Below are 13,436 nucleotides of genomic sequence, written 5' to 3' on the forward strand. Positions count from 1 at the left end.
AGCAATAAATGTAGCTCAATAAATGAGTGAGACCTGTGACAGAACTGGGAAGGGTATTGGCTTTCTTTAAATCACGACGTTCAAGGCGAGTCAGTAAAGTTTCTGGTCTCTTGTTCTCCTCTGGCGTCTGTGGTTTAGGAGGACTGGAGTTTCCATTCCCTTTAGCCTCTGTAGGACTAAGTAGCCCAACCTGCAAAACAATTATAATACGTTTCCTTATTCCTTGATTAAAAACCTACAATATTCCATTTTGTGAATCATATAAATTAAACGCAAATGAAATAGATTTAACATACACTCTCTCTGTCTCTGGCCTGTTTCTCGGCCAGCTTAGCCTCTCGCTGGTTCCGCTTTTCCTCTCTGCTTTGCTGTTGTTCTCTGAAGCCCTTCTGTTTCTGCAGGGCCAGAGTGATCCACAGTGGTCCTGCCTCTTTCTCTTGTGCCCGTGAGCTGTCCAGAGAATGCCTGCTCTGAAGAGAGGGCTTTTCTGTAGCGGACATAAGAACACAGCAGTCACGTACTCTGGAAGCAATAAAAGCATAACCCAAAAAAAACAAGCAAATGTTTTATAAACCTATGCACATTACTCAAAACCAAAACATATACAGCTGTGGAAAAAATAGAGATCACTAAAATTATGAGTTTTTTTTATTTTACCAAATTGAAAACCTCTGGAATATAATCAAGAGGAAGATGGATGATCATAAGCCATCAAACCAAACTGAGCTGCTTGCATTTTGCACCAGGAGTAGCATAAAGGTATCCAAAAGCAGTGTGTAAGACTGGTGAAGGAGAACATGCCAAGATGCATGAAAACTGTGATTAAAAATCAGGGTTATTCCACCAAATACTGATTTCTGAACTCTTAAATATGAGCTTGTTTTCTTTGCATTATTTGAGGTCTGAAAGCTCTGCATCTTTTGTTATTTCATCCATTTCTAATTTTCTGAGAAATTATATTTTTTCCAGGATTAGACTTTATCTGGGTCAAGGAAACCAGTTAAATGTGTTGCTGTCATAGTTGTCAAGTCCTAGGGCCTTATTTTACACCATGTGCAAGGTTTCACAATGCTTATTACTATCTTACTTCCTGTTACAGTCTATTTTTGATTATGCATTGTGGTCTGGAAGTGAGGTGTGTTCAGGCAAATTCCTGGTGTATTGTTATCTTGGCCACAGAAAAAAAAAAAGATTTAAACCCTGATAACAGTCAACCGTCAGACGTTCATTGCTATCTTGGTTACACAGGTGCGCCACTGGGCACACGCACACATGGACTCGCAGCAGCACAAACCCAACTTTTACATCAACAATAAACATAATACTTAATAAAATAACATGTATCTGACCTGCTTGCGCACATTACCAGTGTAAGCGTGCAGGTCAGTGTCTTCTGCTGAGAAGCACAAAGCACAGAAGCACTGCACCATTGCAATACCAATCTGCACCAATACCAATTCACAGAGCACCTGGCTCTTAAAGAGAAAGGAATTGACACACTGATTGGTTTATTTAATATTTGACCCCAAACGCATCCATGAATAATTAAGGGAATTAAAACATGCCTTTTCTGCATTTCGAGCGACGCCAGGTGTATTTTTTGCACCCTCACAATTCCAAACACACACTGACTCCCTAATTCAAGCTGCACTGTTTCATTTGGAAATCCAACATAATCATGTTCATGAAGTATTCACATTAGACATTAAGGTGTAACTGACCTCTCCTGATGAGCTCAGTCTTCCGGTCTGTTTTCTCCCTCCAAGGGATGCTGATAGATGGAAAGAAAGACTTTTTCTCTTTTGGCTCCTCATCCCCCTGACCATTCTTCTGGTTCTGCACAGATTCTGAGGGGTCTTCTTTACGATCACTGCTCTCCTCAGGTGATGGTGGTTCAGCTGCTTCTGTCTTCTGGGAAATCGTGTCCCCAGACGTCCTCCTGCTAGGTTTAGGTAGTGGGGACGGTGGAGGTGTGGCACCTTCAGACGGTTTGGGGGATGTGGCAGGTTTCTGGTAAAGAGGGGGCTTAGAAACAAGCTTGTCACGTTCACTACATACAGAAGTCAATGAATTTCTATTGGATTTGGGCCGCGGCTCTGTACTGGGGACTGTTTGGAGTTTGACTCCATCAGTCTCTCGAAGTGGGGATGTGGGACTGTTTTTATCAGAGTCAGAGTCCTGGTTAGTAGAAGTTAAGGGCACTGGGACACCATCAAAACTGTCCCCTGCACTGTACCTTTTCTTCCTCTTTTCAGTGGACTGCTCACTATGGAAGCGAAGGGAGTAATTGGTCCTCCGAAGCTTGATGCCAAATGGTGAAGGTCTCTCCTCACCACTCAGGTCTCTCGGATCATCCCTGTTATTAGTGTCCGTTTCTTCAGATTTCATCTGGCTGGAGGAGAAAGATTCAGACCTCTGACTTTTGGGGGATCCTTGTGGTGGACTCGGGACCAGGAAGGAAGGGAGGTCTTTGGCAAACTTGCATTCGTCTGCACTGTCTGAGATGCGGACTGTCTTTCCTCCCTTACTTTGAGCCTTGGCAGCTGAGGAAGGTGAAGGGAGAGGCTGGCTGAGTGCCGAATCTGTTGTCGGTGATTCCAGTGTATCTCCTTCTTTCTCATCTGGACTAAGGACCTCAGAATTTCTATTTGAGTCAGCAAACTTCTTTCTGGCTGGAGTGATGGAGAATTTGGCGCTCGCTGACATGGTCTTCCTGAGATTGGCATGAGAGAATGGTGGCTGATTCAGGTCCTCGCTTGCTGTTGGACTCTGTGCCTGCTTACAGTTCTGATCTGGGGGTTCCTGATATTTTCCATCTTCAGCACCTTTAAAAATCTTGGATCTAATACTGGCCCATTCTGCAAGAACAGCAGCGCTGGACTGGTCTACAGAAACAGATTCACTCAGAGATTTAGTTTTTCCAGATTTGCGATCTGGTGATGTCTTTCCCTTCACTGGTGATGTGGTCATGGCTTTTTTGTCCTCAGAGAGACCAAGCAGAGACTTACAGGCTGTATCCTTTATCTGATCCAGATTTACTGCAGTTCCACACAGCTGTGCTCCAGTCACCAGGATCGCAGTGTGAGGGACATAGAGGGAAGAAGACAAGGTTGGTGAATCAGCACTTCCTGGAGTGCCTTCCTTGGCTTCAGTAGCTTGTTCACCATGCTGGCCAGGTACTGGGGTGACGGGGGTAAGATTGACCTTCTGGAAAAGGATTTGCTTCTCTCCTGATGAAACTTTGAAGGTAAAGGGTCTTTGCCTTTCTTCCATCTCCCTCCATCGCAGTTCCTCTGCTTTCCTCTTCCACTCTGGACCAGGAGCACCACCCTGTTCTTCAGCAGCTCTCTCCTCCTCTTCCTTCTTTTTCTTTTCTTCTGCCTCTTCTTGTCTCCTTCTTTGTTCCTCGCGCAGACGCTCTTCTTCTATGCAACGTTTCTCCTCTAACTCCCAAAGCCTTTGTTTTTCTGCCGCCTCCTCCTCCTCCTTCTTCCTTTTCTCTTCCTCTGCCTCTCTCTTTCTCTTTTCCTCCTCCAAACGAAGTCGCTCTGCCTCAAGTTCCTGCTGCCTTCTTTCTTCCTCTGCTCTCCTTCTTGCCTCCATTTCTTTCTTCCTTCTTTCTTCTTCACGTCTCTTCTCTTCCTCTTCTCTCATTCGTTCCTCTTCCCTCCTCCTTTCTTCTTCTTCCTTCCTCCTTCTCTCTTCCTCTCTCTGTCTTCTCTCTTCTTCCTCCCTTTGCAAACGTTCTTCTTCTAACCTGCGCCTTCTCTCTTCATCCAGCCGTAGTTCCTCAGCTCTCCTTTCTTCATCTCTCCTTCTCTGTTCCTCTTGTTCCCGCTTTCTTTGAAGCTCCAAGCGTTCATGTTCCTCTTCCTGAAGTCGCTGCTTCTTGGATTTTTCAGGGGGCTCTTGGTCATCTCTGGACTGGTGGCTTCTTGCATATTCTTCTCTCCAAACCCCTGGTTCCTCTCCGATCTCTTCCTGCAGAAATGCTGAAAGATCCTCCTCTAGTATCTCCTAAAATTCGTAAGAAAAATGCAGATTTTTGTGATTGCTAACAAAATAATGTGTTCTCTAAGTTTCCCAGTTCCCACAACAACACATAAAAGACTATTTTATTGGTTACCTGTGTAAATCTGCGGTGCTTGCGGGAGATTCGCTGGTTTTTGGGTTTGACAGACAGTTTATGTTTGGCAGCAGTGTTGTCCAAGCGTGGGCCTGACTGCGGAACAGCGTCCAGGTTAATTGACTCAATCGTTCCAGGAGGAGGTGGACGTTTGGTGCGGGGGGATTTTACAGGAGTCTTATGCTGGGCCACATCATGGGTAGCAGAGGAAACCTGATTTTTAAAATGGAAAAGTGCAGGAACAGATACATATTTAAACAAGTTCATAATCCAAGTATTAAAAAAATTAAAGAAAAAAATCTAAGCTGAGCTATAAAAGCTTAGTGTTCCCTCTGTTTACATATTAAATTTTTTCTGCCTTGATTATTAAACTCTTGTTTAAATGCAATGTATATGTTGTGTCAACATGAATACAGACTGAAGAACAGCCTCTTTTGTGTGGGAGGCTTTTTTTATATTGGAACAGGGTAGGTTTATTGTGACAATATAAAGATTTTTAATATCCTGGTTCCTACCTTTTCTCGGGCTTCTGCTTCCTGTGGCTCTGTCTCCACCTGTGCCAGGACTCGGAGTGGACTCCTTGGTATCTCCTCTTCATCTGAGCTGCCTTCATCTCCCTCACTCCTTCTCAGTGATGGGGGTTTTTGACCGAATTTTATATTGTGTGCTATCTGCCTCTGTATACACAAAATATATCTGATTGCTGGATTCAGTTAAATGAAATGGAGCTATATATGTAGGTGCAATATATGAAATCTATTGCTTTAATTGTATGTTTGCTTTGATTCTGCTGCTGCCGATATTATGATTCAGTGTTGTTAAAGCAGTATTCTTCTTCTGGGTGTGAGAAACGAATATGCCTGTAATGTGAAAAGTGGCACATTTGCATATTAAACACACTCACTTGAAGGTTCCTGACTTTGTCCGAGACGTTCTCCTGAGACATGATCTGTTCAGAGCTCAGAGGATTCTCAGCAGAATCCTCAGGGATGAAGATGCTCTCGTGTGAAAAAGCACGAGATCCCAGGGGATTTACTTCCCTATATTCACACACAAACAGAAACATTAGATGATTGTTTATCTTCAAGTAATAATATAATGAAAGCAAATCATAAACTAAATGCATGTTGTATACTGAGAGAAATAGCTGATGAAAATTATCATAAATTCAGCTTTAACCCCAACAGACATGTGTCCAATGAAAACGGACATCATTCGTTTTGTTTTTTCTTGTATATTCTTGCATTTAAGTCCTGATTAAGACCTGATTAGCCCCTCTTACTGCATTGGAAAAATAAAAATCTGCACACAGGTGTAAAGCATAGCATCATCCCAACCCCATTATGTAATGAGTTTATTTTATTGGACAGTGATTATTTGTTAAATTAAAATAAAATTATATAAAAGTTATTTAAAAAAATAACATTAGGTTAAACTTCAATAAACTTTTCCTGAATCTTCAGGCCTGAATAATTCAATAATAATAATAAGTCAAAACAAGGTTTATATTTTATTTTTTTCATTCGATGGTTTAAACTGTGTTTATATTGAAGTTAACAAATAAGTAAATGACCTCAGATGCTGATTGTCCTCTTCATGGCCTGAAACCACCCCATTGCACACATCACCAGTGGAATGGCTGGGTTTGAGTTCTTCTTCCTCGAATGCTTGCTCTGTCTCCCTCCTCCTCTTCCTCCCAAACAAGCGTCGGAATGGCTGGAATTTGCCCTGCCGTCGCCGATCTGCAAGAGGGAACAAAGATATTAACACCTGATGAAAGCAGCTCGCTCTCTCATCTAATGCCATGTGACCTGCACGTACAGTAGATGAATGTGAATGTGTGCAGGCACCTGTCAGTGTATACTAGTTTATTTTATTACATGCTGACATAAAGATGACCATTTCTTTATATTTATGCATTTCTTTGTGAATTACCTAGCCTTATTTGAACGATTTATGTTTAACTTGGGGAATAATGTATATTTACAACAGGACATTCAGAAAATATATGACCAGTTCGCATGAGATATGAAATCTCAGCATTAACTACTAAGACGGGAGGGGCGACTCAGTTACACACTGCCATCACCCCCCAAAACACGTAATGATAACCAATATCATAACCCACTTTTATAGTAATAATGAACCTAGTGTAACATTTAGCAGCTACATGTTCATTACATGAATAAAACTGCTATAGGCTAGTGTACACAATCATTTTCAATGAAGCTGCAAGAAATGATGTGTCTCTGAGAAGTTGTTTGGCTTATCTTCTGGATTTGAGTGTTGTATGTCTTTAAACACCTGAGCAACATAGCTAAACACCCCCTCATGCTCCTCCATACTTTAGGAAATGTTTTTTTTTTTCAACATTTGCCAGTATATGACAATTCTTAAACAATGTTTCACTAATCACAGATGAGATTTTACATTCCTCTAAACTGTTAAACTCCTTATTTAAGCTAATACACAGACCGCTTCATAAATAATGGTATTTTAATTATCATAAAAATGTAATCTTTATGGCTTTTCTTAACATACCAGAATGTGCACCAATCTCTCAAACATTTCCTTTACCACTCAATATGAGAACAATATGTGTTTATTTAAGCTGTTTTGTTCTGTTGCTTAATTCTTTAAAATATCTGCATATCTGTCTTACATCTGACTATAAATGACTAAAGAAGCCTGTGTTATAAATTCTCTTGAACTCCTAATTCTACAAGAAGCGACCCTGATTGTTTAGTAAAAAATCAATATATAAACAATTAATTTCATTTCTTGTGGCGTAACACAGTTAAAATACTAAAATCCCTTTGTTTAAGAAGAAATTATATGATAAAAGATAAACACGCAACATTTAAATCCAATGTCAAATCGAGCTATGCTTTTGCTCCACCAAAAATGTTAAGCAAACAAAAAGAAATGGGAATAACAAGAAAGGATGCAATAGAGCACAAGCTACAGTTAGAGCAGTTAGAGTGCAGGCAGTGCTGAATGTTAGGAGGGTCTGATGTGTGGGGCAGGCATATTAAATTATGAATAGATGCGTGTTTTAGTCTTAGTCATTTAGGGATGTGAAACCTTAACAGATCTGTGCTGGCATGGGCAAGAAATGTCCTGCAGGTTTTCTGGGGCCATGTGTAACTCGCCTGCTTACTGAAATGAATTATTTACAGAAGTCTATTCTATAAAAAAAAGAATTCGATTTACTTTCTTTGGAAATCCTTGCTGTTTCAGAGTTTTACAGAAATGAACTAAACTGATATATTTAGATTATTTACTTCAGATCACTCAGCTCAGAACACCTTAGTATGGTGAATTAAGGGCAATTATTTTTCCATTTAATGGCAATTATGAATTACCATTTTTTAAATACTGAAGATGTTCATTTATATTTTGAAAATCTGTCCCTGTTCCATTTGTCCTTATATTCCCAACCACCCTTAACACTCACCATACACTGATAAAGCTTAAAGGCTTTCATTTTAATCAGACAGATATTGGCAGATTCTTGTCTTCCTTCTCAGAATCAGGTGCCATTTTTAATCATAACTAACTTTATTTAGACACTGTTAGACAATGTAGATTCATTATTATAAATAGTTGTCTTTAAAAAGAACTAGTTGTACATACCATCTGTAACAGAGATGTGCCTTTTCCCAATGTACTCAGTCACCGCTGAATCATTGTGTGTGAATGTTTGCATGCAACAAAGCTAATTTAAAGATAAGAACAGGACCTTTGGCTTGTAGAGAGGTATTTCTCTTAGACTGGATTTCACAGACTGTTATTCACAACCATAAACAACACCAATGAGATGGAGAGATAAGAGCACAGCTCAAAATATTATTGCAGCATGGGCACGTGTGTGTGTGTGTGATCTTTTTCTCTGTGCTAGTAGGAGCCAGCGCCTGGGGCTTGTACTAGCTGGGGTTACAGGGCCACTCTACACCACTGGCTGGATAAATGCAGTTAGGGATCTGTTACAGGCTAAAAGTGGAAAGCAGTGTACGGTTACACATTAAGTGTATTGCTGCACAAAGGCAGGATGGAAGAATGACAACAGTGGACATTTTGAATCATGTGCTCGTGACTCTGATGTGCTGTGCTGGACCATTCAGTAGTGTTGATGCTCTGTCTGTGTCACATGGAAGACTTTATTCCCAGGGCTAAGTAATATTAATCAAGGCCAACAGGACAGTTTTGTTCTTTTTTATATCCATTAAAAAAAAGTGGTGGTCCTAGCTTTCTTAAGGCCTTAAGCCGAACACAAGTACCCCCCACCCATACCACTATTTAGATTATTTGCTATAGTAACCTTCTCACACATTCCTACATTCTCCTTCACCCTGCTGTTAAACTTGTTTACCCAGTTCCTCCATTATGTTTTAAGTTATCAAAAGTGGACAGATATTTTCAAAGAATTTAAAGACTCATTTTTTGATAATGTAATGTAATTGCACAGAGCATTTAAAAAGTCATTTTAAAAACGGGCCCCCCTAGTGTGGCTTCTTATTAGAGTGGATAAATCTATGAACCTCTCTCTTTTATCTAAACAGCTCTCATCAGTATTAATTCTACGTTTCCTTGGTGCGTGAAAAAGCTGATAAAGACTGATTCTCTCATTCGGGTATCTCCATGTTCGCAGTAGCTATTGTATCACCGACATTAGCAGCACCATGGTTGCTCAGTTAACCAGCCAAAGCAGCAAAAGAAAAACTCTAGAGAAAATCATCCAAACACCCAGTTTTTATAATAAATACATTAAGCTTTGCAGGAAAGGTTGCAGATGCTCAGTAATGTCATTTATTAGAATATTTATTAGAATTTGCCCCCCCCCAACTTGTGTTTTTATCAACATTTCAAATTCAAAACGTTCCATATATCGGGCAGTAATTAGAAGACAACTGTATGATTAATAACACACACCTTATATTCAGCTTCAGCTTTTATTCACAAACCCCCATCATATGATGCTACTGGTCCTTGAAGGGTCAAAACTAGCATGTGTTCCTCTGATTCACATAAATATTTTTTTTTAACTAATGTTAACAGACTAGAATCACATTTGGAGGAGAAAAATAACCACCAATTCTGTTAACTAACATCATCTAACAGACTACTGCACCTGCTAGCATCATGCTGCTTATTAATACTTCACCAATTTTGCCAGGAAGTACAACCAGATTTCTGCAAGAAGATCAGGAATAGCTACCATGGAAATACATCACTGATGGCAGACATCCTAAACTTTGATTTTCAATCCTTCAACACCACTCTTGATATTTTTCTTTTTTTCTTTCTCTCTCTGGAAGCTAAAACAATCTTTATTTATCCCCCACTATGCTGTAGCCTGCTCCCTGCTGCTGGCCAGGCTCACTGGCCCACAATGCAGTGCTGCAGGCTTGCTCAGTCACTGAGGCGTGTAAGTAGACTGGACACCATTCTGCCAGAAGAGCAGCACTCAGCTCCAGCCTGTCTACACTACCCTCCTCAAGACCACACTACAAATATACTCAGACCACTTTCTTTAAGACCATAACACAAATACACTATATCGACAAAAGTATTGGGACATCTGCTCATTCATTGCCTTCATTAAAAAGAATGTAATGTAATACTCAGATTATTCTCTTTAATACAACACTACAAATATACCTAGACCATTCTCTTTAATACTACACAATAAATATACTCGGAGCACATTTCTGAAGAAAGAAATAAAAGACCATTTAATAATGATGAGTTTTCTTAAATTTTACTAAATTAAAAACCTCTGGAATATAATCTAGAGGAAGATGGATGATCACAAGCCATCAAACCAAGATGAACTGCTTGAATTTTTGTACCAGGAGTGGAATAAAGTTATCTAAAAGCAGTGTGTAAGACTGGTGGAGGAGAACATGCCAAGATGCAAACTGTGATTAAAAACCAGGGTTATTCCACCAAATATTGATTTCTGAACTCTTACAACTTTATGAATATGAACTTGTTTTCTTTGCATTATTTGAGGTCTGAAAGCTCTGCATCTTTTTGTTATTTCAGCCATTTTTTGCTAAAAACATGCTATAAATGACAATATTTTATTTGGAATTTGGGAGAAATGTTGTCTGTAGTTTATAGAATAAAACAATAATGTTCATTTTACTCAAACATTTACCTATAAATAGCAAAATCAGAGAAACTGATTTAGAAACTCAAGTGGTCTCTTAATTTATTTCCAGAGCTGTTTACTCAGATCATTCTCCTACTCAGACCATTTTCTTCAAAACCATACTAAAAACTATACTCAGAATATTTTTCTTAATACCAAATACTCAAACCATTCGCCTCAAGAACTACACTCAGATCATCTTCAATACCACACAAATATACTCAGACCAGTCTTTTTAATACCACACTAAAACTACACTCAGATCACACTATTTATTACCACACTACAGCTGTCCTCAAAGTCACACTATCACTATAATCAAACAACTTTCCTCAAAAGCACAGTAAAATATATACAGATGACTCTCCCAAGGTCAAATTGCAATAATAATCAGACAACGTTCCTCAAAACCAAACCAAATGTACTCTGATGTTTATATGACTAAGTAAACTGTATACTAATGAACATATAAATGCTTCTCACACAGTATCACACTTTATTACTAGAAAAAACTCTTGATCTCACTTTTAAAAACTTTACAATATTATCAAATACTACTGTACACTACATTGTACAGTATACCAATCCAAAGTTAACCTCAAAACAAATGTAACTCCCCCCACACTTCACTTGCAATACTGTCTGTGTTGTTATATCCCCCATTTTTCCCTGCACGTGTCTGTGTACAGCCCTAATGTACATTAATTTTCCTGTAAAGTTCCTGTAAGTATCTCCCATTTTATAGCATGCCAGTAAAACAAATCTAGCTGGAAAAATCTCTGAACACTTCCTCCAAGGCGTAGAGATGTGGGAGGCTTTTTACAACACCTTTTTGGGCCACTAACCAAGTACTCCTGCACAACACATTAACACGCACAAATAAATCCAAGTCCAATTCTAAATTAAGAAATCATCTCAACTGAATATGCTATGAGACGGTCTTCAGTATACCTATAACACTCAATACTTTACTCTTCTTAATACCACAATACACCATATATAACATGTATTGAATGAAATAGTGAGAGGTCAGAGGCTTTTGCACAAATTACAGCCTTCTAAAACTTTGCCATGAGACCCGTATAACCAATAGGTCAATATCAAAATACAGCTCTGGAAAAAATTAAGAGGCCACTTCAGTTTCTGAATAAGTTTCTCTCATTTTGCTATTTATAGGTATATGTTTGAGTAAAATGAACATTGTTGTTTTATCCTATAAACTACAGACCACATTTCTCCCAAATTCCAAATAAAAACATTGTAATTTAGAGCATTTATTTGCAGAAAATGAGAAATGGCTGAAATAACAAAAAATAGTTCAGAACTTTAATACTTGGTGATTAAATAACACTTTTTTTTAATCACAGATTTCATGCATCTTGGCATGTTCTCCTCCACCAGTCTTACACACTGCTTTTGAATAACTTTATGCCACTCCTGGTGCAAAAATACAAGCAGTTCAGTTTGGTTTGATGGCTTATGATCATCCATCTCCCTCTTGATTATATTACAGAGATTTCCAATTAGGTAAAATCATAATTTTAATGTGATCTCTTATTTTTTCCAGAGCTGTAATTGTTATAAACATAGTTGTTCAGCACTGTGTATCAATATGTTTTTTAACGTTTTCCCAGAATGAACACATTATTACCAAACTAGAGGAATAAAAGCCGAGAAATTAAATACATTTTTGTTTTCGTTTAAATAATAAGTTAAATAAAAATATATATAATCCTGTCCTGCCCTGAAAGTAAAAAGTGAATATGCTGGAAAAATATTTCTGTGTAGCCTAAATCTTATAAATATTTTAAATAGTCAAAAGATTTTAAATCACTAAGGGTGTGTAGCGTATATAAGGCACAGTATTCTGCTTGCCACCTAAATAACAAACAAGAAACAGCACAGCCTTAACCAGAACTTGTTCAAATGAAACATGCAGTCTGGGAAGTTGTAAAGATGAATCACCTCAACTGGCTGATATCACACCAGATACAGAGCAATACACAATCTGCACTGCAACATTATAATGCAGAGGCATCTCTGTCCACACACACACACACAACAAAAGAAAGAGCACAGTCTGGAACACAGCACACTGGTCTTGGATGGGTTTTTGTAAGGGTTAATCACCTCTTACAATCCCATCAGCATCACACTCTTAAAGAGACAGCACTCAAATACGGCAGTTACTGGTTTTAATTGTATGCTCTACAGGTACAGTTTCATCCAGGGTCATCATAAAAGACGCTGTGACGTAATCAGAGCTGGAGTGCTGTCTCTTTAGGATGCGCTAATGTTGAAAGCTTTTCCCGTTTGCTCTGCTTACCTGGGCCTTCAGATACTGTTACCTCTACACGTGCGTCATGCTTAGCCTCCTTACTGTCCGTCGCCATGGTTCTGGCGAGCCTTTTTTCTGCAGCTTGTGTAAAAGGGGGAAACATAAGCACAGGGTATTTCCCGGCCAGTGTGAGTGAGTGCAGGGGAATTTAGCTCCTTTAAATTACTTGTAAACCTCAAAGAATTCCTTGTTTTCTCTTGTGATGAGCTGAGCTTTTATTCATTTACATTTACTTTTTAATTAATGTGAGAGTAAAATTAAACTACTCACAATTTATGCTAATTCATCATTCTGAAAAAGACAAATACCACCATACCACACACCAAAACTTTCAAAATTTTGTTTGCATTTATATGTTTGGCTTGTATAACAGCATGCGCAAAAATATTTTACAGGAATAACAACAGAAATAAAAACTTGGTGGACAGTCATGCCAGATTGTTATTACAGTTTTTTTTTCCAATTGCTAACACACTAAATTGACATGCATAGCACAGTTATTTAAACTGACACACAGAAGGTGTAAGTCAGCTCAAGTCTTCAAAATTCTAAAAACATTTTCAGCTTTACACACATTTTCTGCAAAAGATACAAGTAACATGTATGTGCCACCTGGTTCTAAAAATTCTAATCAGCAATTAAACACTATGAAAAGGCCACAGGTTTCTTTTCAGTATTTTTGTTCACTACAATGTTAATATAACTGTTGTGCATATATTATTTCATAATTATGGCAGAGCTTACTAAAAATAAGAGTGCTTTTCATTATGCCAAACAGTGTGCAGTTAGTTGGACAAACATCTGGTAATATGCAT

The 13,436-nt window shown here is 38.6% G+C and overlaps 1 protein-coding gene across 3 annotated transcripts in view; it reads right to left on the reverse strand.

Annotated features, from left to right (window-relative positions):
• cracd (capping protein inhibiting regulator of actin dynamics) overlaps positions 1-13,436 on the reverse strand; it is a 46,394-nt gene that overhangs the window by 3,396 nt on the left and 29,562 nt on the right. Inside the window, exons 2-9 of one of the 3 annotated variants that reach the window (XM_049481716.1) lie at positions 12,610-12,702; positions 5,700-5,868; positions 5,031-5,166; positions 4,642-4,803; positions 4,127-4,339; positions 1,722-4,017; positions 297-487; positions 34-190 (exon numbers count right to left, since the gene is read on the reverse strand). In XM_049481716.1, coding sequence (XP_049337673.1) covers positions 34-190; positions 297-487; positions 1,722-4,017; positions 4,127-4,339; positions 4,642-4,803; positions 5,031-5,166; positions 5,700-5,868; positions 12,610-12,676 — 3,391 coding nt within the window. In that variant the 5' untranslated portion in view covers positions 12,677-12,702. Of the gene's footprint in view, positions 1-33; positions 191-296; positions 488-1,721; positions 4,018-4,126; positions 4,340-4,641; positions 4,804-5,030; positions 5,167-5,699; positions 5,869-7,762; positions 7,909-12,609; positions 12,703-13,436 lie in introns of those variants that run through there. The other 2 variants (XM_007259514.4, XM_022664548.2) reach the window with 2 other exon arrangements.

Source organism: Astyanax mexicanus, chromosome 1 (genome assembly GCF_023375975.1).
Source record: "Astyanax mexicanus isolate ESR-SI-001 chromosome 1, AstMex3_surface, whole genome shotgun sequence".
Classification (NCBI taxonomy): Eukaryota; Metazoa; Chordata; class Actinopteri; order Characiformes; family Acestrorhamphidae; genus Astyanax; species Astyanax mexicanus.